Source organism: Lethenteron reissneri, chromosome 5, assembly GCF_015708825.2.
Source record: "Lethenteron reissneri isolate LAM-NWPU_2019-01 chromosome 5, ASM1570882v1, whole genome shotgun sequence".
Classification (NCBI taxonomy): Eukaryota; Metazoa; Chordata; class Hyperoartia; order Petromyzontiformes; family Petromyzontidae; genus Lethenteron; species Lethenteron reissneri.
In genome coordinates this window covers 564849-591557 of record NC_083783.1, presented here as the reverse complement: position 1 = coordinate 591557, position 26709 = coordinate 564849, and the positions used below count along the sequence as shown (strand labels likewise).

At 52.2% G+C, this 26709-nt stretch overlaps 1 protein-coding gene across 1 annotated transcript; it reads left to right on the top strand.

Moving 5' to 3' along the window:
• Nucleotides 1-2161: 2161 nt before the first annotated feature.
• On the top strand, nucleotides 2162-8708 carry LOC133350987 (uncharacterized). Its single transcript, XM_061565871.1, has 2 exons — nucleotides 2162-4019; nucleotides 7825-8708. The coding sequence occupies exons 1-2, from the start codon at nucleotides 2718-2720 to the stop codon at nucleotides 7837-7839; spliced, it is 1317 nt and encodes a 438-aa protein (XP_061421855.1). The 5' UTR covers nucleotides 2162-2717; the 3' UTR covers nucleotides 7840-8708.
• Nucleotides 8709-26709: the final 18001 nt, after the last annotated feature.

The following is a 26709-nucleotide window of genomic DNA, read 5'->3' as shown; positions in this document are numbered from 1 at the left end:
ATCTCGCTGGGATCGCCAGTTGGACGATCCGCGATTTTCTGTTGCTGCGAAGGCCTGATGAGGCCCCGAATGCACGTCATAGGCTTGTGCATCAGGTGGGCCTGCGCAGGCGGCGATGGTCGTGTCCTTATCGCAATGTAGGTGTGCTTGGATGCACCTGGCAGCACGTAGCGACGTGAAGTCGTCGTCGGCTGTCGACATGGCAACTCGAAGCTGGCGGGCCAAGCTCATGAGCTTCTGCAGCACGGGTGACTTCACAGCGTCTTCATCCATGCGAGGGTAGGCAACCTTCGCCATGGCCAGCAGCGCGCTGCGGTACCCCATCGCCGACTCGGAGGCCTTCTTCCTCCTCGCATCGAAGCGGTGACGTGCTTCGGACGGGGGTCCATAAATCAGCCGCATCTGATGAAGGGCATCCGTGAGCGTGGCACGTTTCGCCCGTGGCACCGCAAGGAGTGCTGCGAGGGAGTCGTCGTCGAGCATGGCCGGGAGGCCCTGGAGCGCTTCATACTCCGACCAGCCGGACGTCTCTATAAGAGAGACAAACCGGCGTTTGAACGCTGCCCACTCACCCCCCTCTGAAGAAAATGCCTTGAGTTCCGGCAGGCGTTGCTGGACGTGAGCCAAGCTCTCGTTGCCTGGCAACCCGGCTGAAGCTGGCTTCGCGTTCCCAGCGCTGTCACTCGGCGGTGAGGGACGCAGCGCTGATGACGCGGCGTTGCTAGGTTGCAACCAGCTGTCACCCGGCGGTGAGGGACGCAGCGCTGATGACGCAGCGTTGCTAGGTTGCAACCAGCTGTCACCCGGCGGTGAGGGACGCAGCGCTGATGACGCGGCGTCATCGGGTTGGCCCACGCTGGGCCCGGAAGTGACGTCGCTCCCAGTGGCCACTGCTCCCCCCGCAGAAGTGACGACACACCCGGATGTATTTGCGGCGGGAACGGCTGCCATCTTTGTGTTGGAGCTGGCGGAATGGCGCGGCCGCTGCGCCGCCTCTCTCCCTCCTGCTTCCGCCTGTGAGCGACGCATGTCGTCCAGGATGGAGACGGTGGCGTGGAGCAGCTCGGTGAGGCGAAGCGGCGTTTCCTCCATTGCTGCTCCCGACGCTGGAGGAGGATCGGCAGGTGTGGTGGACGACTGCTCAGCCGGCGGTGCGGCATCGTTGTCGGCCCGAGTTGGCTGCCCCGTCGCCGCTTGCTCCTCAACATCGCCGTCAGTACTGAAGGTACATGGCTTACTTCTTGTCTCCATTGCCACTTCTGACGCCAAATGTAACGGGTTCCGGAGACACTTGTAGTTGTACTTCTTTATTACAATACAACACTCCAACAGTACTCCAACTCTCCAACAGTCCTGATACTCTGTTACAGCCTAGGTACACAGCCTAGCTACACAGCCTAGATACTCTACTCTGGCTACGCTCCGGAACTCGCCCTCACAAGGTCGTAGAGTCGGGAGTTCCAGAGTCCCAGCGCTGGCTCTCACAGCATCGCAGGGTCTTCAGATGGCTGGTCGTGGGTCTTGGGTCTTGAGTTACAACTGGGCCCTGATCGTCCAGGGAGCTCTCCTTTTATGCCTGGTCTAACGAGGGGTGGGGCCGTGTGCGCCACCAGACATCCCACAGAGCACACACAGCCCCCCCCCGTTGGCGACGCCAAAAAAGCTTAAGCGCCTGGGAACCCAACGCCTGGCGCCCAGAGGCTTAAGCGTCTGGACCCCCTGGGAACCCAGCGCCTGGCGCCCAGAGGCTTAAGCGTCTGGACCTACCTGGGAACCCAGAGCCCCCAGCAGCCCCTCCCTTCTTATGTCACTACACAGGTAACAAGCTGAGAATAGGAGCACTCCCTTTACGAGTGTGCTCCTAATCTCAGCTCGATTGAGAGGGGGTCAAATACTTATTTCCCTCATTAAAATGCAAATCAATTTATACATTTTTTTGACATGCGTTTTTCTGGATTTTGTTGTTGTTATTCTGTCTCTCACTGTTCAAATAACCCTACCATTAAAATTATAGACTGATCATTCTTTGTCAGTGGGCAAACGTACAAAATCAGCAGGGGATCAAATACTTTTTTCCCTCACTGTAGGCGCAGAGTAGTCGGATTTGGGTTGTAGGAGGAGAGGGTTAGGGGTATAAAGATTTAAAGGAATAAAGGTGTAGAGGTGTAATTGCGCATGGCTACGAATGTTGAGGTGTGATTATGCATGGCCACGGATGGCCAACAAACACAATGGGCGGGGTTACGGCCGTACACAAGGGTGGCGCTAGCACCGACGTCCGCATGTGTATCCCCCACGGGCCCCCCCTCGGGGGCGAGTCCTATAAAAGGTGATGAGCTCGAGGGCTCGAGGTCGGGACTCAGCTTTAACCAGAGAAGACGGAAGACCAGCTAGTGTAGGCCCCAGAGCTCCCCTGGCTCGCTGTCCTTATAAGGGCCGACCAGGGCAAGCCGGTGGCGTGGCCCCGAGAGCCCAGACGAAGCTGGTCTGGTGACTCAGGGAGCCGGGATCCCAGCTTAACCAAGCTGGGACAGATAGCCTCCCCTAGTCCCGTAGTGGAGGAATTGGTATAGGTTAGAGGGGTTAGCTGTCGAGAATCCCTGTAGCCAAGTGACCTGTACAACTGTGTTGGTGTAATAAATAAGTGTGCCTCCGATCCTGTCGTCAAGCCTCCATATATACTTACTACATCTGGTGTCAGAAGTAAACGTCCAACGATGGACACACGAGGGACGACACGTACCAGGGAGTCGGAGATGGAAGACGCCGCGGCCGAATCTCCACCAGTGATGGCCGGGGTCGAATCGGAGCAGCCGGGGCCGAGTACGCCCGCGCCGCTACGACAGGAGGAGGGGGATGCGTCGGCCGAAGGACTCCGGCTGGCCCACTCCCGCCTGGCGGACCTGCTCTACGCCGCGGCCGCCGCGTTGGAGGAGATCACGCGGCTGGGGGCTGGAGGAGCAGCGCGGGTCGACGACGGCAGCCGGCGCGGGGCGACGTTTCCCGCCACCCCGACGCGGCTCGCGGTCAAATTTCCCGCCATCTCTACAGTACGAGCGGAGGGCGGGGCCGGCCCGCGTCACGTGTCTGCTGAGCGCCAAGCACAAGCCGTGACATCATCAACGCCGGCCGGCGCGTCAACATCAGAGCGACCGGCGATGCCATGTGCACGGCCCGCCCACACTGTATCATCGGCGGGGAGCGACGGAGAGCGTTCTGCGGCCACGGACGCCGCCTTACAACAGCGTCTGCCGCCTCTTAAAGAATTTGTCGGCGCTGACGGAGACTGGGGCGGCTTCAAGAGGCGGTTCATCGCTCATCAAGAGATGGCGAACTGGTCGGACGCCGAGGCTCTACGCGCGCTGCCAGCGATGCTGGACAACGACGCCCTGGCTACCCTCACCTCGGCGCCGAGGGAAAAGCGCGCCACTCTACACCTGGCGTTGCAGCTGCTGTCAGCCGTCTATGGGCCGCCTTCGGACTGCAGGCAGCTGTTCCACGATCGGAGTCGGGGCGCCAACGAGTCACCCCTGGCCTTCCGGACGGCTCTCCTGGCTCTGGCAAAGGCTGCTTTCCCAAGGATGGACGAGGAAGGAGTGGATGCCATGGTGGCTGAGAAGCTGCTGCTACTCGCTGACGAGCTGGACGTCAACGTCTTGGCTCAGGACGACGCGGAGATGTCGTCCCTGCTGGTCGCGCGCCACATCCACGGGGGCTTGCGGTCCCTGCGTCGGAAGGCGGCAAAGGGGGCGGCCGGCCATGCCATGGCGACCACCGCCCTCCCATCGGAGGAGGTCTGCGGGGTGGAGCGGCGAGGGGAATGGAGATCGGCGGCACCGCAGGCTCGGAATGGACCGAGCCGCCAGGAGCAGCCCAGGTCATCTGGGGCGCTCACACGCTGCTACAACTGTGGCCTGCAAGGCCACGTTGCGTCTGGATGCCGGGCTCCCCGTCAGCGCGGGGCGACACCTCGTCAGGACGCCACGCCGTCTCCTCCCAAGCTCCAGCAGAGAAATACGGCGAGTCGCGGCACCTCACACGTTTGGCCCACGCACACATCCGACACACACTCACGCGCTCGACTAAACAGGGCTCCAAATTCCCCGTCCGTCGCGCGCGATTGTTCGGTAATGCGGCGAGCGCTCCAACCGGGTCAGTGGTCGGAGCTCGCCCATCGTGTCGTTGCTGCGTCGGCGGGATCATCGGTCGTGGTCGGTCACATTGATGGGGTAGAGGTGCGGATTTTAATTGACACAGGGGCATCGGCGACCATTATATCTGATTTAATTTATAACATCCTTCCCGTTCAAAGTCGTCCCTTGCTCCCTGTTGACGTGCCGTGCTATGCCGCTAACGGGGGCTCTCTGGGCATTATTGGCCAAATCCGCGCCACTATCTGCATTGGGGACATTAAATTATCCGGCCCTGTTTTGGTTTCCTCCTCACTCGCGGTTCCGTGCCTGTTGGGGACGGATTTTCTGGCCAAAATGCCCATCCGTATCCTTATTGACCAAGGGTGCATTGAGCTCCCATCGGGCCGACGCGTTACATTTCTGTCTTCCCCCACCACGGAGCGTCGGGCGTTTGCCACCGTGCAGGCGCTCGTCACAAAAACTGTGCGCGTGCCTCCGGGGGCTCAGATGCTCGTCCCTCTTAGGTTGCGTCGGCCGTTTGATGCAGGGGTTGCGGATCGGGGGGTCTTGTTGGGTCCATCTCGGGCCGGGGTCAATGGACCCGATTTGCTCGCGGCTCAGACTATGGTGAGAGGGGATGGGGACCCCTTCATTGCAGTCCTTAATGTGGGATCGCGAACGGCCGTGGTTCCTCAAGGGACCGTGCTTGCACACGCAACGCCGGTGCCCTGTGAGGAACCACTCGTGGGTCAGGTATCCACCGATCCTCCGTCGCGACCGCATTCGGACTCTGATGACGGATGGCTGGATGCGCTTTGCGCGGGTTCAGTGGACCTGTCTGACTCGCAGCGCGCGCAGCTGCGAGTTCTCCTGAGCGAATTTGCTGACGTTTTTAGTCAACACAAATTTGATATTGGTTGTACAAAATTGCTGCGACACCATATTGACACGGGTGACAGCGCGCCAATCCGCCAAAATCCCTTTCGGTTGAGTCCCGCCGAAAAGGATCATGTCAAATCGGCTGTTGATGACATGCTAGCCGCCGATATCATTTCCCCTTCCACCAGCCCGTGGGGCGCGCCGATCGTTTTGGTGAAGAAACACGACGGCTCACTGAGATTTTGTGTTGACTTTCGGCGTCTCAACAAAATCTCTGTGGCAGATGCGTACCCGCTTCCTCGGATGGATGAGTCGCTCGACGCCTTGGCCGGTGCACGATTCTTTTCCACCCTTGATTTGCTATCTGGATTCTGGCAGCTTCCTCTGGATGACGAATCGAAACCTAAGACTGCTTTTCGTACACCGCAGGGCCTCTTCCAATTTAACCGTTTGCCGATGGGTTTACATTCTGCGCCGGCAACTTTTCAGCGGTTAATGGAATTGGTCTTGGCAGGTTTGCAATGGGATTCGTGTTTGATTTACTTAGACGATGTCATCGTCTTTAGCAAATCCTTCGAGGAACACCTCCAGAGGTTGCGTGCTGTTTTTCTCAAAATGCGGGCTGCCAATTTGAAATTTAAACCACAGAAGTGTCATTTACTCCGCGAATCGGTGCGATATTTGGGTCACATTGTTGGGCGCTCGGGGATATCCACTGATCCCGCCAAAACGGAATGCGTCAGCTCCTGGCCGACTCCCACCTCTGTGGGAGAGGTCAGGAGTTTCATTGGGTTCGCGTCGTATTATCGGCGATTTGTGGCTGACTTCGCTACGATTGCGAAACCATTGCATGCCTTGACGTCCAAGGGAGTCAGGTTTCATTGGGGGCCGGAGGAGGAGGCTGCTTTTCGCGCCCTCAGAAATGCTTTGGTGGGAGCTCCGCCGTTGAATTACCCGGATTTTTCACAACCCTTCTTGCTCGATACTGACGCAAGTAACACGGGCATCGGGGGTGTGCTGTCCCAGCTCATCGGGGGCGTAGAGCATGTGGTGGCTTACGGTAGTCGGGTACTGTCTCCAGCCGAACAGCGGTACTGCGTTACCCGTCGGGAATTATTGGCCATTGTTTATTTCATTCAGCAGTACCGCCCGTATCTGTACGGTCGGCGGTTCACCGTCCGTACAGATCATGCGGCCCTACAGTACGCCCTGCGGGTTCAACAACCATCGGGCCAGTTGTCTCGATGGTTGGAGATCCTCCAAGACTATGACTTTGTCACCACATATCGTAAGGGTGTCCGCCACACGAACGCTGACGCCCTGTCACGATTGCCACCCACTTCGGAGTGCGCGTGCCTGTTGGGTTCGGGGCGTTGTAGGCCCCCGAACGTCACCACCGATTCGGTCCTCGTGGCCGCTACCGATGCACCTTCGGCTTCGGGTCCTATCGAGCAAGAAGGGAGGGATTCGTTGCTGGGGTTGCCGGTCGCGGAATGGGGACGCCTCCAAATGGAGGACACCTCCCTCCTCGCTTTGCGCCGTCGCGTCGGGGGGGCTGGTCAGGGGGTGGAAAACGTTGACTCGTGGGGGTTGTTCCAGGGTCTTTTGATGCACTGGGATGGAAAAACCCGGCGCCAGCGGCTTGTGGTGCCTGCTGCTTTAAGGGGTAAGGTGGTATGGGCTGTTCATGAGCGGCTTCTGCACTTGGGGGTTCACAAGACCTTTGCCACGCTCCAGCTGGATTTCTTCTGGCCGGGCATGGAAAAGGACGTGGGGGATCTCTTGGGGTCATGCACGCAATGCGCGCAGAGGAAGCCGCCTGCGAGGGGGTCCAACCCTCCGCTGCAGTCCATAAAAGTTTCCCGGGTTAACGAGCTCGTCGCTCTGGACATACTTGGGCCATTTCCCGCTACGCCCAGGGGCAATAGGTATTTACTAACGGGGGTTGAATACTTCACGAGATGGCCTATGGCCTGGCCCCTGGCGAACCAGTCGGCAGCAGCCATCGCGGAGGCCTTTGTCCAGGGCTATGTCCTCGACAAAGGTGCTCCGGAACGGCTGCTTACTGACCAGGGTAGGAATTTTTCTGGTAAACTCCTACGTGAGGTGTGCGACCTCTTGGGTACGGAGAAGGTTCGGACCTCTCCGTATCACCCACAAACTGACGGGATGGTGGAACGGCTGCATCGGACCATCACGTCCATGCTGTCCCAGCAGGTGTCGGTATCCCAGACGGATTGGGACCTCCGCATAGCCGGTGTGTTGCAGGCCTACAGAATGGCTCCTCATGCGGCCACCGGATTTTCCCCTTTCTTTTTAATGTATGGGCGCGAAGTTAACCCCCCTGTGGCGACCCAGCTGAAGCTCTCGGCGCTCCCGGCGAAGTCTAATTTATCCGAACACATTAAATTTAACATCGCTAAATTGTCTGAGGCGCGGGAAGCGGCCGTGCAAAATTCTGAACTCCGCCAGAAGGCGAACGAGAGGCTTCGGTTGGGGCGGGTGCAGGTGGTCAAATGGGAACCAGGGGACAGGGCGTGGTTGCACTGTCCTCAGGTGCCGCTGGCAACCTCGTCGAAATTGGTACGGCCGTGGCGGGGGCCAGTGGAGGTCGTGCAGGTTTTGCGGCCGCAATGTGTTCGCGTCAAATGGGGGAGGCGCCGGTGGTATGTGCACCCCTCAAGGTTAAAACCATTTGTCGCGCCGCCCCGTGGTTCACACACACACACGCATGGCCAAACGTGTGAGGGTGTCGCCGACTCCCCGTCGTCGCTGCACTCGCCTAACCTGACGCCAACTGTTCCGTCCCCAGGTGAAACAGGAGTGACGGGTCCACACCCACCAACCCCTCCCGGAGGGGTCGGGGGTCACTCGGCAGCGACGCCTGACTCTCTTGCACCCGGACCGTCAACAACCGTCACTGAGCGTGCCAGGACGGGCCCTTGTGATGGGCCCGCCGCGCGGACGCGCGCCAAAACGCGCAGACTATTGTGAGGTCGGCCGTTGGGGGGCCTTGCGGACAATGGGAGGGGTGGCGTCCGGAGTGTGTGTATATATGTTGGTTTTGGGGTATTTATTCGGGGGGGGTGCGTCGGGTTATTTTTTTTTTCCTCTCTCTCTCTCTCTCTTCCTGTTGTTGTTCTTGTTAAGGTTCTCTTGTTCTTGTTAAAAATTACGCGAGGCACACACACGGGGTTTTTGTGAGGGATGCACCTTTATTCTGATTTTTTTTTTTGCAGCCAGGGACGGCTGCGAGCTGTACAGGGGGGGGTGATGTAGAGGTGTAATTGCGCATGGCTACGAATGTTGAGGTGTGATTATGCATGGCCACGGATGGCCAACAAACACAATGGGCGGGGTTACGGCCGTACACAAGGGTGGCGCTAGCACCGACGTCCGCATGTGTATCCCCCACGGGCCCCCCCTCGGGGGCGAGTCCTATAAAAGGTGATGAGCTCGAGGGCTCGAGGTCGGGACTCAGCTTTAACCAGAGAAGACGGAAGACCAGCTAGTGTAGGCCCCAGAGCTCCCCTGGCTCGCTGTCCTTATAAGGGCCGACCAGGGCAAGCCGGTGGCGTGGCCCCGAGAGCCCAGACGAAGCTGGTCTGGTGACTCAGGGAGCCGGGATCCCAGCTTAACCAAGCTGGGACAGATAGCCTCCCCTAGTCCCGTAGTGGAGGAATTGGTATAGGTTAGAGGGGTTAGCTGTCGAGAATCCCTGTAGCCAAGTGACCTGTACAACTGTGTTGGTGTAATAAATAAGTGTGCCTCCGATCCTGTCGTCAAGCCTCCATATATACTTACTACAAAGGGTTATGGGTTAAAATGGGAAGGGGTTTAGAGGGTTAGGGGTTTTTATGGTGATGGGTTTGTGGGTTTAGAGCGTTAGGGTTCAGAGGTTTAGAGAGGTTTAAAGGGTTAAGCTTTCAGGGGTTTAAAGGGTGAGGGGTTTAGAAGGTTTAGGGGTTTCTAGGGTTAGTAAATAAGAGGGTTAGGGGTTGAAAGGGGTAGGGTTTTAGAGTGTTAAAGTTTTAGGGGTTTAGAGTTAGGGTTTTAGAGGGTTAGGGGTTTAAATGTTTAGGTGTTGAGGGCTAGGCGTTCAGAGGGTTACAGGATTAGGGGTTTAAATGGTTATGGGTTTAGAGGGTTAGGGGTTTAGAGGAATTTAGGTTTAGAGACTTTAGAGGGGTAGCGGTTTATAGGGTTATGGGTTTGGGCGTTTAGAGGGTTTAACATGTTGGCTTCCACGAGCTTGTGTTGCAGAAGGAGGAGACAGGTTCAGGGAGAGTCCCACCAGGCACCTGGGCAGCACAGAGATATGGAGAGAGGTACAAGAGAAAGATACACAGAGATGCAGACATAGATAAACACAGCCACAAGGGACCATTTCCCTCCCTCACCTATGGCCTCTGCTCAGCTCGCTCAGATTTCCCTTCCAGAGGAGCCAAGTGCCTCGCGGAACAGTGAGGAGGTGGAAGAGGTGCAGGAGGACTCCACGAAAGTGAGACAGGCCTGATAGCCGGGCACAGCGTGGAGAGAGATGCACGCAGGAAAGAGAAAGAGGACAGAGACTTTGGGAGAAAACGAAAGAGAGCCACAGGGAGAGAGAGTGGTATGGTGGCGAGTGAGTGGTGAGTATGGTGGTGAGTGGTGAGCGTGGGACCTGTCTCCAGGTCAGGTTGAGGGCCTTGTTTTTCTTGAGATCCAGCTCCAGCATGGCGCTGAAGATCTTGGTTTTGTCGTTCTCCACAATCTGCTTATTCTTCATCAGTTCCACGTTTCAAGGTCATGGGTTTACATGGTCACAGTCACACAGGGTGACATGGGGTCATGAGTCTCAAGATCTGTCTCACTCTTCCCCATGTCTTTCTCTTTCGTTCCTCCCCAATTTTCTCCTCCTTTTTCCCCTCCCTCTTTCTCCTTGCATCTCTCCCCCCCCCCTTCTCTCCTCAGACTGGGTCAGCAGGTTCATGGCCCTTTCATTGAAGGTCTGCACCATCTGCTGGCGCATCTGCTTCAGGCGCGACAACCTCCACACAGCGTCGCTCGGGTGTCGCTGGAGCCAAAGTCGCATGCCATGTTGGGGTGGCCAAACAGAGCACGCTCCATGGAGATCCAGGCATTCTCTCTGAGCAGACGCTCCCCGAGGGACAGGGGGGAGAGAGATAATCGGTGGAGATCCACACATTCTCTCTGAGCAGACAATTGCCCCGAGAGAGAAAGATGATCTCAATCGAGATTCAAGAGTGCCTGAGTTAATGGTTCAGGGGGTTAGTGTGGGTGAGCGTGAACGAATGGGTTAGCGAGCGGTTGAGCAAATTAGTGGTTGAGTTGAGTCAGTGATTGAGAGTGGTTGAGTGAGTCGTTGAGTGAGTGGTTGAGTGAGTGGCTCAGCCATTAAGCGGCTAAGAGATTGAGTGAGTGGTTGAGGGAGTGATTGAGTGATATATATTTTTTCTACCTACGTGACTTTACCGAAAGAACCAAAGAGTATGATTGAGTGGTTTAGTGAGTGAGTGGCTGAGTGAGTGGATGGTTCAGTGAGTGAGAGGTGTGATTGAGTGAGTGGTTGAGTGAGCAGCTGAGTGAGTAGCTGAGTGAGTGAGTGGCTGAGTGGCTAGGTCGTTGAGTGGCTGAGTTACTGGCTTAATGAGTGGTTGAGTGAATGATTGGCTGAGTGAGTGGCTGAGTGAGTGGTGGAATGAGTGAGTGGTGGAGTGAGTGAGCGGTTGAGTGAGAGAGTGGCGAAGTTGTTAAAGAGTGGCTGAGTTACTGGATTAATGAGTGAGTGGTTGATTGAGTGGCTGAGTGAATGAGTGGTTGAGTGGCTGATTGAGTGGCTGAGTGAGTGGATGGTTCAGTGAGTGAGAGGTTGTATGATTGAGTGGTTGAGTGAGCAGTTGAGTGAATGGGTAGCTGAGTGATTGAGTGAGTGGCTGAGTGAGTGGATGGTTGAGTGAGTGAGTGGATGGTTGAGTGAGCGGCTGAGTGAGAGAGTGGATAAGTCGCTAAGTGGTTGACTATCTGAATTACTGGCTGAATGAGTGAGTGGTTGCGTGAATGGGTGGCTGAGTGTGTTAATGGTTGAGTGGCTGAGTGAGTGGCGGAGTGAGTGAGTGGCTGAGTGACTAAGTGGTTGAGTGGTAAGTTACTGGATTAATGAGTGAGTGGTTGATTGAGTAAGTGAGTGGTTGAGTGGATGAGTGAGTGGTGGAGTGAGTGAGCAGCCGAGTGAGTGAGTGGCTGAGTGAGTGAATGATTGAATGAGTAAGCAGTTGAGTGGCAGAGTGAAGTACTGATTGAGTGGCTGAATTATTGGCTTAAGTGAGTGGTGGAGTGAGTGGCTGAGTGAGTGGTGGAGTGAGTGGCTGAGTGGATGGTTCAGTGAGTGAGAGGATGTGTGATTGAGTGAGCAGCTGAGTGAGCGAGTGTGCTGAGTGAGTGAATTATTGAATGAGCGAGCGGTTGAGTGGCTAATTGGTTGAGTGGCTGAGTTACTGGCTTAATGAGTGAGGGGTTGAGTGAATGGTTGAGTGAGTGGTTGAGTCAGTAATTGAGTGAGCGAGTGGTTGAGTGAGTGATTAAGTGAATGATTGAATGAGTGAGCAGTTGAGTGGCTGAGTGAAAGAGTTCTAGATTTGAAGCTTTCGTGACTGTGTTGTATGTGTTGGATTATGAAATTTTGATAAAAATAATAAAAATAATTTTCCGAAAAATGTGCAAATCGCATTAAGTATGTTAATGCGTATTAATATGCATAAATTATGATAATGTATGTAATTGTTTGCATACTTATGGTAATGTAGGAGATAATCGTAGTAATTTATGCAGATACTTGCGATTATGTTAATGTGTGCAGTTATGATAATTAAGTTTAGTTTTGTTTATCCAGAGTTATATCAATCAGGATAACACGATTATCATTGATTAAACATTTACCGATTATCCTAGTGTGTGTTATGTTATTTTAGGTCTCCAGTTTCATATCTCATCACAGGCTACAGTTCTCAGGAATAAGACAGTTTTGCATGGACTTGGAAAGAAGCACTCGAGACTTGGTGTTAAGCAATTTTAATTCTAAACAAACACATGGCACTCTAGTATGCAAAAGCAAGTATTTTATATATAAAAGTCTCCGTGCGCTCGCGCTTGCGGGGGATTTGGCTCTCGGACGGTGGGGTTTAAGACCGAAATAATTTGCCAGGCGGCACGCCCTAAGCCATGTGGTGGGAATCGGCTATTCCGTTTTCCCGTCCGTAAACTTTAAAGTAGTTTAATTAACACATTTGTGCGGTTTCTATTATTCATTATTTACTTATTGCACGACATCGACCGTACCAAGTGACGCCAATTGAGTGGGGGGAGCGGACCCTGCCAAGTCATGCGCGTTCGCTCCACCTAACGGGAGACATTTTCTTTTACGCGTTTTACAGTCAACACATACACACATCACGCTGCGGATATTTATTCACAGTGTCATGTCCTCGTCGCCCCCCCCCCCCAACACGATGCGTTCAGTTTATACTACAGACTCCGTAGATAATAATATTTTACTGCTTACATACCATTATTCTTGCACGGACGACGGATGTTGGGGGGGGGGCGGGTAGCGGCCCAGCCCCTAGCCTGGCAACGTGCCAACTCCGTGGCTCGCAAATGTAGGCCAGGACGGGGGCTACGCATTGCACAAGGCCTCAACACGCCTATGCCAAGTACAAATTTCCTTGCTTCTTACGCTAACAACTCAAGTCCATTGTTTATTATTGTTAAACACATTATTGACAAACATTACAATAATAATGTTTGTGTGCAGATAAAAACTCAGCTTCAATGTTTACCATTATGAAACAAGTTCACAGATGTTACAATAATTATGTTTGCGTGAAGATAACAACTCAGGTTCATTGTTTACCATTATGAAACGAGTTGACATGTTACAATAATTATGTTTGTGTACACAAAACTCTTTTTGGATTTGTGGGTTGCTCAATTGCCCATTTTTTTGCTGCGCTTTTATAACGCTGCCACGGTCTACTGCCAGTCTGTGATTTCTGCTTATTTTTTAAATGCATTTATATTGTTTCCATCGCTCACGTCACGCTATTTACTCATACGTAGTACTGCGATACTGATAGCTGTGCCATCATCGGGGATTTCTGTGCCCGTCGATGTGTGTGTGTGAGTCCATGTGTGTGTCTTTGAGTCCATATGTGTGTGCGTGTAGAGCCATGCGTGTGTTTAACTCCATGTGGGTGTCTTTTTCGAACGGACAACGTCAAAGTGTTTTTGTGTGTGTGTTAGTCCATGTGTGTGTGTCAGTCGATCTGTTAGTGTGTACGTCCATGTGTATGTCAGTCCATATGTGTGTGTGTTAGTCCACATGTGTGTACATGTGTGTGTCACTCAATGTGTGTGTGTAAGTCAATGCGTCTGTGTGTGAGTCCATATGTGTGTTAATCCATGTCTGTGTATCTAAAGTAGATATCTGTGTGTCACAGTCCATATGTGTATGTGTGTGTAGGGATATGTGTGTGTCAGTCTATGTATGTGTAAGTTCATGTGTGTCTTAGTCCATATATGTGTGTGTGTAAGTACATATGTGTGTTTACATCAATGTGTGTTTTAGTCCACGTATCGCTGTGTGCGAGTCGGTGTGTGTGTGCGTCGTTGTATGTGTGTACGTCCATATATGTGTGTGCAACTCCATGTGTGTATATCTCAAGTGGATGTCTGTGTGACAGTCCACGTGTGTATGTGTGTGTACGGCAATGTGTGTGTCTATGTATGTGTGTGTGTCGCTGTATGTGTGTGAGTCGCTGTATGTGTGTGTAACTCCCATGTGTGCGTTTCTCAAGTGCATGTCTATGTGTGTGTGAGTCCATAAGTGTGTGTGTCTGTAAGTCGATGTGTTTGTGTGTCTCAGTCCATGTGCGTGTGTGTTAGTCGCTGTGTGTGCATGCCTCCATGTTAGTCAGTTTAACTCCATTTATTTGCGTGTCTGTAGGTCCATGTGTGCATCTTAGTCCATGCGTGTGCTTTATTGACCTGCTCAAGGCCTATGATACCATCAGTAGGCCTGGCCTGTGGGTTGCTCTTCGTGCTTTCCGAGTCCCGAACCCACTCATCACCATACTTAAGGACCTTCATGATGGTGAGCGGCCCCACGTCTTAACTATGTGGCCGTGAGTCAGAGCCATTCCCTGTGAAGTACCGGTGAGTACGCTTGACGCCGAGGTTGAGGCACACGTATGTTTATTCACAATATGACAGTGGGCATATACACACTCGGGATACACCCCTAGCTAACTCTGTCCTAGCCCCGAATCCTCCACTAATGGGCTAGGGGAGGCTAACTGGCCCGACACTGGTAAGTCGGGCCCGGTACCCGGAGTTCCAGACCAGCTCTTACAAGAGCACCGGCTCTGGCTTTCGGGACCACGCCGCTGGCTCAATCCTATCCGGCCCTGAAAAGGACATCGAACCAGGGGAGTCCAGGGCTCTATCTAAGACGTCTTCAATCTTCTTCCCTTAGCTTAAACATAACTGCCGAGCCCTTTGAAACATCCCCTTTTATACCCAACCCCTCCCTGAGGGGTGGGGCCCCGGGGGATCATAACGTTCGAACCAGCCCCCCCCAGGGTGTCTGGCTCGGACGTCGTAGAGAGCACTTGCTCGTGCACTTACGTAGCCCCGCCCACTGTGTTTGTTTTCCATAGGCTGCCATGCATAACGGGCCCTCTCTTTAACACCCCTACATCACCCCCCCCCCCCCCCCGCATAGCTTGCAGCCGTCCCGGCTGCCAACATACAAAAATGACAAAGTGCATTTACCCCTTGACCGCGCGTGTGCCTCACTATTTTTCAACAATAACAAGAACAGCAACAAGAACACAACAAAATGCAACAGCAAGAAGAGAAAACAACCCGACGCACCCCCCCTTGAATAAATACGAATTCCGTAAAAAAACAACCTATATACAATTTGCAGGGAACCCACCATACACACAACACCAGGTGAACCCAACGTATGTACATTTCAATGGGCAGGGAACACACCACCCACACAACACACGATGAACACAACCTATGTACACATCTTCCGGCCTCATAACAGTCTGCGCATTTTTGCGCGCGTCCTTGCAGCGGGCCCCTCACACGGGGTAACCCCGGGTGGCGGACCGTAAGGTGGCAATTGTCCGTCCCGGAGTGAGACCTCATCCGATGCCGCGCGACCGTCGGTATCCCCAGGAGGGGTGGTCGGGCGTGAGCCCGTCAGTCCTGATGCACCTGGAGGTGGCACGGCCGGCAAGGCATTAGGTGAGAACGACGGAGACGGACCCAGTGAGTCGGTCGACCCCCCACACGTTTGGCCACGCATGTGTGAAGTGGGTTTGTGTACCGCAACGAAGGGTTTTAACCTAGAGGGGTGCACGAACCATCGCCGCTTCCCCCATTTAATGCGCACGCACTGTGGTCGCAAAACTTCGACCACCTCCACAGGGCCCCGCCACGGCCGCGCCAGCTTAGGGGAGGTAGCCAGGGGCACTTGGGGACAGTGCAACCATGCCTTGTCCCCCGGCTTCCACTGTATTACGTGCGCCCGACCCAGCCTGAGGCGCTCTTTCGCCTTTTTGACGGAGGTCCGAGTTTAGCATAGCAGCATCCCGCGCCTCTGTTAATTTGGCCAGATGAAATTTGACGTGGTCAGCCAATTTAGTTTTCCCTTGCGGGTCGGGGATCTGCAGCTGGGCGCGAACAGGCGGGTCGGGTTCGCGACCGTACATGAGGTAAAAGGGGGAAAATCCCGTAGCTGCATGGGGTGCCATCCGGTATGCCGCCAAGACCCCTTGAATATGCAGGTCCCAGTCAGTCTGCGAGTCCGAGACCTGCTGTGACATCATTGACGTAATGGTGCGATGCAGGCGCTCGACCATTCCGTCAGTTTGCGGGTGATACGGGGAGGTACGAATTTTCTTCGTGCCTAAGAGGTCACAGACTTGTTTGAGTAATTTACCGGAAAAATTTCTGCCCTGGTCGGTCAGCAGCCGCTCCGGAGCACCTTTGTCCAGGACGTATCCCTGAACAAAGGCCTCCACGATGGCTGCTGCCGACTGGTTGGCAAGGGGCCAGGCCATAGGCCAGCGCGTAAAATACTCGACACCTGTCAACAAATACCTATTGCCCCTGGGGGTGGCGGGAAATGGGCCCAAAATGTCCAGCGCGACAAGCTCATTTATTCTGGATACTTTGATCGATTGCAAGGGCGGGTTAGACTTCCGCGCCGGCGGTTTCCGTTGCGCACACCGAGGGCATGATCCCAATAGATCCCCAACATCCCTCGTCATACCAGGCCAAAAAAAATCAAGTTGTAGCAGTGCAAGAGTCTTTTGGGTTCCCAGGTGTAATAGGCGCTCATGCGCGGCCCACACCACCTTGCCTCGCAACTCAGAAGGGACCACCAGCCGATGTCGCTGGGATTTGCCGTCCCAATGCATCAGCAGACCTTGCACCATTTCCCATGCATCCGAATCACCCTTCACCCGCCCAGCACCCCCGACGCGACGACGCCACCCGAGGAGGGAGGTATCCTCCATTTGGAGGCGCCCCCATTCAGTGACGGGCAACCCCAACAGGGAATCTCTTCCCTGTTGTTCGATCGAATTAGTAACCAATGGTTCGTCGTCGTCGGTGGCTGCCAAGATCGGAACCGATGCGTCCCCTGAAGGCCTGCAACGTCCCGACCCCAGGAGGCATGCACATTCGGAGGTGGTTGGCATGCGCGACAGAGTGTCCGCATTCGTATGGCGAACGCCCTTACGGTAGGTGGTTTCAAAATCAAAGTCCTGGAGAACCTCCAACCATCGAGACAACTGTCCCGATGGTTGTTGAACTCGCAGGGCATACTGTAGTGCCGCATGATCTGTGCGGACGGTGAAATGCCGACCGTACAGATATGGGCGATACTGTTGGATAAAATAGACAATTGCTAACAGTTCCCTACGGGTGACACAATATCTTTGCTCCGCAGGAGACAACACCCAACTACCGTACGCGACCACCCGTTCCACGCCATCAACCACCTGGGAAAGCACACCCCCAATACCCGTGTTGCTCGCATCGGTGTCGAGCAAAAAGGGCTTAGAAAAATCTGGGTAAATCAAGGGAGGGGCTTTTACCAGGGCGTCCCGAAGGGAGCAGAAAGCAGCCTCCTCCTCTTGACCCCAGTGGAACCGAACCCCTTTAGATGTTAAAGCGTGCAGGGGTTTTGCAATTGTCGCAAAATCAGCGACGAACCGTCGGTAATACGACGCGAACCCAATGAAACTCCTGACCTCTCCCACCGAGGTGGGAGTCGGCCAGGAGCTGACACACTGCGTTTTGGCGGGATCGGTAGCAATACCTGAGCGTCCCACGATGTGCCCCAAATAACGCACCGAATCGCGCAACAAATGGCATTTTTGGGGCTTGAATTTCAAATTAGCAGCCCGCATCTTTAGGAAAACCGCCCGCAACCTCTGGAGATGTTCGTCAAAAGTTTTACTAAAGACGATAACGTCATCCAAATAAATGAGGCACGACTCCCATTGCAATCCAGCCAAAACCAATTCCATCAAACGCTGGAAAGTTGCCGGCGCTGAGTGTAAGCCCATCGGCAACCGGTTGAATTGGAACAGGCCATGCGGTGTACGGAAAGCAGTTTTAGGCTTTGAATCATCGTCCAGAGGAAGCTGCCAGAATCCCGAAAGTAAATCCAGTGTGGAAAAGAATCGCGCTCCCGCCAAGGCGTCCAGCGATTCATCCATCCGAGGGAGCGGGTATGCGTCGGCAACCGAAATTTTGTTAAGACGCCGGAAATCAACGCAAAACCGCAACGAACCGTCCTGCTTTTTAACCAGGACGATCGGCGCTCCCCAAGGGCTGGTGGAAGGAGAAATGATGTCGGCGGCCAACATGTCATCAACAGCCGATTTGACATGGTCCTTTTCGGCGGGACTCAACCGAAACGGATTTTGGCGAATTGGCGCGCTGTCACCCGTGTCCATGTTCGAATTACTTCTGACACCAGTTGAAGTACCGGTGAGGACGCTTGACGCCGAGGTTGAGGCACACGTATGTTTATTCACAATATGACAGTGGGCATATACACACTCGGGATACACCCCTAGCTAACTCTGTCCTAGCCCCGAATCCTCCATTAATGGGCTAGGGGAGGCTAACTGGCCCGACACTGGTAAGTCAGGCCCGGTACCCGGAGTTCCAGACCAGCTCTTACAAGAGCACCGGCTCTGGCTTTCGGGACCACGCCGCTGGCTCAATCCTGTCCGGCCCTGAAAAGGACATCGAACCAGGGGAGTCCAGGGCTCTATCTAAGACGTCTTCAATCTTCTTCCCTTAGCTTAAACATAACTGCCGAGCCCTTTGAAACATCCCCTTTTATACCCAACCCATCCCTGAGGGGTGGGGCCCCGGGGGATCATAACGTTCGAACCAGCCCCCCCCAGGGTGTCTGGCTCGGACGTCGTAGAGAGCACTTGCTCGTGCACTTACGTAGCCCCGCCCACTGTGTTTGTTTTCCATAGGCTGCCATGCATAACGGTCCCTCTCTTTAACACCCCTACATCTGTACACCTTGGGGTGCAACAGGGATGTCCTCTGGCTCCCACATTGGACCGCGTAGTTCGTCGAGCCTTCAATACCTGTACCGGAAGAATTCCCATCTGCTACAGATACAATGGGAGGCTGATCGATGCCCGGGTGCGGTCAAGGGATGGCTCCCTGTTGCTCAACCACGTTATGTATGCCGATGATCTGATAATGGCTGCTCACTCGGAGGAGGAGTTCGAGGTGCTGCTGCTGAACCTGGAGCTTGCCACCAACAGGTGGGGCCTTACCATCAGCCCAACCAAAGCTAAGCACCTGCCTGGCTATTTTGTACCATCGGACACAGACACTCCACCCCCACAACTCCCAATTGGTGATGGGGCAGTTGTGGAGACAGTGGAGAGTTTCCCTGGGCAATGTGCTAAAGACCGGCTCCGGTTTAACAGCAGAGGTCTCACTCCGAATCAGTCGAGCTGCAGTATCTTTTCATTGGCTGCGTAACGCTGTGTGGAAGCTACCTGCTCTATCACTCCGTACGAAGCTACAGGTCTTCTCGGCCACGGTCATTCCCTTCCTTCTCTACGCTTGCGAAACTTGGACCCCCCTAATGGAACATCTTCGCCGGTTAGAAACATTTAGGCTGGCCTGCCTACAATCCATCCTGGGTTTAACCAGGCTGCATTGTGTGAGGAGCTCACAAATCCTTGAAAGATGTGGACAAAGTCCCATCGGTGACCTCCGGCAGGCAAAGCTGTGTTGCCTGAGTCATGTAGCCCACATGGCCAGCCACCGCATGCCTAAACAGCTTTTGTTCCGCCGGATCGAGGGGGCTAAAGGGGTGCGGCACGGGCTAGAGAAGACATGGAGTGATGTGCTACAGGAGGACTTGGAGCTGAGACCACTTGCGGATGACTGGTACCAGCCGTGTCAAGATCGGCCACTGTGGAGGAGGCTCCTGAAGGACGCTACTGGCCAGTTGGAGGCAGTCACCCTCCAACAACAACGGAGGGCGGAGGAGCGACGCTCACAACAACGAGCGGAGCGCCGGGTGGCTAAAGCACAGAAATTTGTCACAGGTGGTGCATCAGCCAGTCGTCTCAGTCAGTCGACCTGTGCCATCTGGGTTTGCCCCGTGACCTCTTTCCAGCGGGCGTTCGACACTTCACGTGGCCTCAAGGTGCACATAGCCTGGCACAAGCGTTGTTGTGACATCACCGCCACTTAGTGGCGAATGGCGGTTGTTGTTGTTCAGTCTATGTATGTATGTGTGGGTCCATTTGTGCGTGTAACTCTATGTGTGTGTATCAATGGATTTGCGTGTGTAACTACGTGTCTGCCTTTTTCGCCCAGGCAACGCCGGGTACTAACCGCTAGTCAGTGTATATTGCAGGCCAAGATATACAACACTCGAAGGGGTATCGGCCCCTTCACCCGTCTAACTGGGAGATCCCACAATCTCTGTCCCGGCTAGCCTACTCCTAGGTCCCCCACTACAGGGCTAGGGGAGGCTAGCTGACCCAGCTCTGGTTAAGCTGGGATTACGGCACCCTGAGTCCCCAGACCGGCTCTTACAAGAACATCGGCTCTGGGCTCTCGGGGCCACGCCACTGGCTTGCCCTGGTCGGTCCTGAGAAGGACAGCGATCCAGGGGAGTCCCAGGGCCTATCTAGCCAGTCTTCTTGCTTCGCTGGTTTAAGCTGAACACTGAACCCCGAGCCCTCCGGCTCACCGCCTTATATAGCAACTCCCCCACTGAGGGGTGGGGCCGTGGGGGATCCCAGCGCCGTATTAGCCCCCCAGGCTAAACGGTGCGGACGTGGATGTAAGCATCTCTTCGCGTACGGGCATAACCACGCCCAGTGTGTTTGTTTGCCCTCCCGTAACACCTTTACACAGGATTAGCAGCATCAAAGGGAGGGGATAGGGGTAGCATTAATAAAGGGAAGGAATGTTAATAGTATGTAGCTGCAGTAACTAAACAACCACGTAAAAAACTAAAGTATAAACTACGTAGTATCATCAGTATACTAAATATACTCTCCAATAAGCTGAGCTACTAACAGTAAGTAATACATTACAATTCTATTTCGCAAAAAATATAATATGCTTCCAGCTAAACTTTTTTTCCCTTACATCACACGGGTCTATCCCGTACTATATGCTGCCATAGACAAACCCAACATTAAATTACATACTGTATTAGGCAATATATAGTATCGTAATTGTATAGTGAATATACAGCAGTGTGATATACAGTAGGGTGGATAGAATAATACATAGCGTAATATTACACTATGTATTATTCTATGTATTATTCTATCCACCCTACTGTATATCACACTGCTGTATATTCACTATACAATTACGATACTATATATTGCCTTATACATTGTGTTAAACATTACAATTTTATACTATTTATTATTATACAATCTGCTATACACTATACCATTGACCGTCGAGTGAAAGATACTAAGAGGAAGCAACGAAATATGTCAATGGAAGAGTGGTAGTAGGAGACTTGCTCCGCTGCAAGTCTCCTACTACCACTCGACGGTCAATGGTATAGTGCAGGGGTCGGCAACCTACGGCTCCGGAGCCGCATGCGGCTCTTTACGGGCTGCTTCTTGACGATATGTACGTACGTACATAGATGCATTGCGGCTCTTGAAATACTGAATTTTGTACCGAATTGGAAAGAAATGGCTCTTCTTGTTATTTTGGTTGCCGACCCCTGGTATATTGTATAGCAGATTGTATAATAATAAATAGTATAAAATTGTAATGTGTAATAAAATGTATAAGGCAATATATAGTATTGTAATTATATAGTGAATATACAGCAGTGTGATATACAGTAGGGTGGATAGAATAATACATAGTGTAATATTACACTATGTATTATTCTAAGGTATAGGGTGGTGTATAGTAATACAGTATATAATTTAATGTTGGGTTTGTCTATGGCAGCATATAGCACGGGATAGACCCGTGTGATGTAAGGGAAAAAAGTTTAGCTGGAAGCATATTATATTTTTTGCGACATAGAATTGTAATGTATTACTGTTAGTAGCTCAGCTTATTGGAGAGTGTATTTAGTATACTGATGATACTGTGTAGTTTATACTTTATTTTTTTACGTGGTTGTTTAGTTACTGCAGCTACATACTATTAACATTCCTTCCCTTTATTAATGCTACCCCTATCCCCTCCCTTTGATGCTGCTAATCCTGCATAATGCACAGGCATAATATGACTTTGAAACCCCCCGCCCACCTCCTACGCATTTCACAAGTAGTACTAATCACATACCTGCATTTCCCATAAATATGCTAAATTCCTATTGATATGCAAATTATTTTGTCAAGGCGCGCTTCCCCCTTCCAAACTAGCTTAAATATACGCTCCAAGCGTGGTGGTGTTTCATTCAGACGTTGTCTCCCCGACAGACCTGGTCTTCACCTGAGGACGGCTGCTTGCGTTGTGGCCGAAACGTCGTGAGAATTATTTTATTATGTTTTATTTTTATTATTTTATTACTTCCCTTCTACGTGACTTTACCGAAAGAACCAAGAAGATGGACCTTCATGATGGTGGGCAGACCCGGGTAAAACTACGTGGCTGGGAGTCGGAGCCATTCCCTGTTCGCCTTGGGGTGCGACAGTGATGTCCTCTGGCCCCCAAATTATTTAACATCTATTTCGACCACATAGTTCATGAAACCTTCGATGGCTGGACCAGAGGAATTACCATCTGATACAGAAACAATGGACGGCTGATCGATGACGGGTGCGGTCAAGAGATTGCTCCTTGTTGGTCAACCACGTTATGTATGCTGATGATCTGGTGATTGCTGCTCACTCAGAGGAGGAATTGGAAGTGCTGCTGCTGAACCTGGAGCATGCTACGAAGAGGTGGTGCCTTATCATCAGCCCGACCAAAACTAAGCACCTGCCTGGGTATTTTGTGCCATCAGACACTTAACCCCCACAACTTCCAATAGGTGATGGGGCAGTTGTGGAGAAAGTGGAGAGTTTTCCATACATGGGCAGTGTGCTCATGACTGGCTCCGGTTTGACAGGAGGTCTCACTCCAAATCAGTCAAGCGGCATTATCTTTTCATTGGCTGCGTAACGCTGTGTGGAAGCTATCTGGTGTGTCGCTCCACACGAAGCTTCGGGTCTTCTTGGCCACGGTCACGCCCTCCCTTCTTTATGTTTGTGAACCATGGACCCACCTAATGGAACATCTTTCCCGGTTACAAACATTTAGGCTGGTCGGTTTACGATCAATGGTTTTAACCAGGCTGGATTGTGTGAGGAGCTCACAACTCCTTGAAAGATCTGGACAAAGTTCCATCAGTGACCTCCTCCGGCAGGCAAGGCTGCGTTGGCTGGGTCATGTAGCCCAGATGCCCAGGTGGTGCATCGTCCAGTAATCTGTCAGTCGACCCATGGCACCTGGGTCTGTCCCGTGACCTCCTGCCAGCGGGCGTTCGACACTTCACGTGAGCTTACCATGCACATAGCCTGGCACAAGCGCCGAGGTGACGTCACCGCCACTTAGTGGCGAATGACATTCGTTGTTGTTGGTGTGTGTAGGTGTGCGTGGGTGCGCGGATTTGCAAGAGCGCAGGCAGAGCGTCTCGCCTGCATGAGCTCCAGGACGAAGTGCGTATCTTTGCTGGAGAGCTCCGAGGACAGATGCTCTGCTGCACCTCCATGAGCTGCGCTGCGTCCTTGCTCAACTTAATTCCGATCCCAAACTCGCGCCTCCTGCACTCCGCCTGTAAAGACAGGCATCCCTGGCCAAGGTAAATGGCCAGGGATGCGTTCCCCTATTAATCAAATTAATTATAAACATCTGAAACTGCATGGCTTACAATATTTTAGGATTTTTTAAGACAATTACAGAACAATTTCGGATTATTTGGACTGTGTGACCATTTACCGTGTCTGCTAACAAGTGATGTCACCCAAGGTCATGTGACCCCACTATTGGGAGAAGCACAGAAGGGACATCACATTTGCCAGGTTATTTTCTGAGGTGCTTTTGGATCATCCGGACACTATTGGAGAGATTCAGATATTACATCTGAATGTCTCCAATACATCTGACCATTAGCAGAGATCGTTTTTGTGTGGTTTTTTAGGCTGAAATGTGATAGGCCAAAGCCATACACTTAAGAAATGGAGCCCATTCAGATGTAGCAATGAATAGATTTTTCTCTGTTTCTTGACATTACTCATGAACTGCTTTTTGTGTTTAGTTTGTTGTCCTTCCCCCGCACCTCCGATTAGCACGGTTGTCTACGTACGGTGCGAAAGAAGTTCAACATACGTACTTGATCCTCTGCAAAGGCACAATGCACTGTCCAGCTACGTTAACTAAGCCACAGTACACATGACACATATCATCATCATAATGTGGACTCAATAATTGTGAGTCTCAAGAAACCTTTTTCACAAGGAGAGTCCTGCACCTAACTGTTTGGCCGATCTTGCTGCCGTGCGTACGGCTTGCTCGGTTGCGATGCACGCTGGCGTGGAGGCAGCTCCTCACCGGATGTCCTCCACGATGGCTCTGCACGGATCCTCCACCGTTGGCCTCCTCTCCCTCCCCCACGTCTCCGTCGGCGTTTGTCGTCTCGGCTGTCCCCTCACCCTCGGACACGGCTGCTCCATCCGCGTCGGTCACTATGCCCGAGGCGACCTCCTCCACCACCTCGTCTTTCTTCTCCTCCGCCTCGTCAATGTTCCCCTCCACCTCGTAGGTCGAAGGTGCAAGGGCGAACTTCTGGCAATCCTCTTCATCCCCTGGATTTCACTTTCATTCGGTTACAATGTCATCATCATCGATCATCACAAACCATGGTCTGAGCAGCAGGCATGCAATCATGCATTAATCCATGCATTTTAAAATACTCTTTATGCTTATTATACATTCATGGAGGTGTCCTTTTGAGAATACATAGGTGACGAGTTATGCAAATCAAGTTCAAATGATATGTTACACTTACGGTAATGGTTACAAACATATCGGTGCAACAAGATGGGGAAACAATGAGCAACAATACAAATGAGACAAAAATAAGAATTGACTCCTGAATTACGCCAATCCATTACATTACTCATAAAGAGGGAGGGAGGGGAGGGGAGGGAGGGAAGGTCAGGGGCAGTCATTGGTTTGGGGGGTTCAGACAATGAGCTCTCTACACTTGGGGACCTGATTTCACCTCTTGTGAAAGCACGACTCTTGAACCCAGTAACATCTCTGTGATGCGGTGCACTAAATCAAGCGATGCACGAGCTCTGTGAGCATCACTGCTGCCCCCTGAGTGCGGCTGTATCAGTGTCATAGCTACCGGACGAGTCGGAGGTCTCTTCATACTCGGACTCAGAATCTGACTTGGCCTCGGACTCCACGGATCCACTCTCCTCCTCCTCACTGCCATTGGTCACGTCAGAGTCTGAAACAGTAGCAGCAGCAGGTTTGAATGCCTGACAAACGAAAAACAAAAATAAATAAAGCTCGATATATATTTTTTTACATTTTAAATAAGATTGTTTTCAATTTGTGTGCCACATTATATTTGCTCTTACATAACGTGCTATACTATACTACAACGTGCTACACTATAACGTGCATAGCTTGGGTTGCATGGTCACAATCACACTGTGGCTTGACTTACATTTTCTATTTACGAAGGAGATGTGATCATTGGCTTGTAGCTGTTCTGATGCAGTTGATGGAGGAATGTCAAAGCCAGGAGGTGCAATGTATGGGTCTCTAATGAGGTGATTATTCTGGACGTCCGCGTTGTTCCACTCAGTTCGCCAGCGTTTTTCCGGATTCTAGGAGAATCGGGACTTAAGTTGGTGGCAAGGTACATTGTTGAGGTCTCTAAACAATACGAGTGCAGTTGAGAGTGACTGAAGAAACCTCAACAATGTACCTTGCCACCAACTTAAATCGATTAACCGATGTATCGCGATCTTAATATTAACTAGCACAACTCTTTTTTACGATCAAAGCACGTACAGTCAATTATTCAATCCAAATGTTTTTCCTGAAGGCGACATTCATGATGAAGGTTTACTCAAACTATGTGCCATATAAAGCAACCTGCCGCAACCTTGGCCGTGTCCAAGGCTGCGGCAGGAATGCACGCCGTAGTGCTGCCCCACAGCGCAGTCCACGGCCCTTTTCCACTGGCACATCCAGTCTGTGCCAGCGCAGAGCCCCCCCACGGAACGGGTGGTTTTCCATTGGCTATTTGCCGTGCCGATATTAAATCAAACTGTAATACGCCGCCCTTACAAGACCTCTCAAAATGGACCAGGGGCCAAACAGGTCCAGAGGTGGTGCTAATAATGAAGTGTCCATTGCGTACGACGTGAACAGCGTCAATGTGACTGCACACATTTATGGAAACATGGTCGAGTGGTGGTTCTCGGTTCAAGCCCAGCATCCGCCCTGGTTAATGTTGCCAGTTTATTCACCATAAACAAAGAGATATATTTCACAATGAATTATAATAATCCTTGCAAATTACTTTATCGGTGAAAAACCACATAGGGGCCCGTGTCTCACCATTGCGGTGTCGAGGCTGCCACACTGGCTTAAAGCTAAACGATACACATGGAGCTGCTTCGCACAATGCAGAGCATGAAAACTGATACAATTATACAGATTTAAGTTTGCCTATTAAAACAAAATTCGTTCTCAATTTTAGTTTTCCAAATGCGCTATCGGCGTCATGTCAAGAGACGAATAAATAATCCATTCGTAAAGCTCGCATAACCGTGGAAGGCTATGTGTCATTAAAATGCTGTGGGTGGCCTTTTATCTTTTACACAATAGGAGCCAACACTTTCACATTAGCTGTGTTATGAGATTGTGCAACGCACGAGAGTCAAGCTGAAATTGTTATTCTCAGAGATGAAATGAGGATAATTAAGTGCAAAACCAAGTTGAAGAATATTTTAGTTTTGTGCAGTCGCTGGTGACGGGGCTGGGACGATCAACTTACTGGACTTGACAACTCAGTTGCAACCCAAGCGGTCTAAATCCAGATTCAAACCCAGAATCTCAT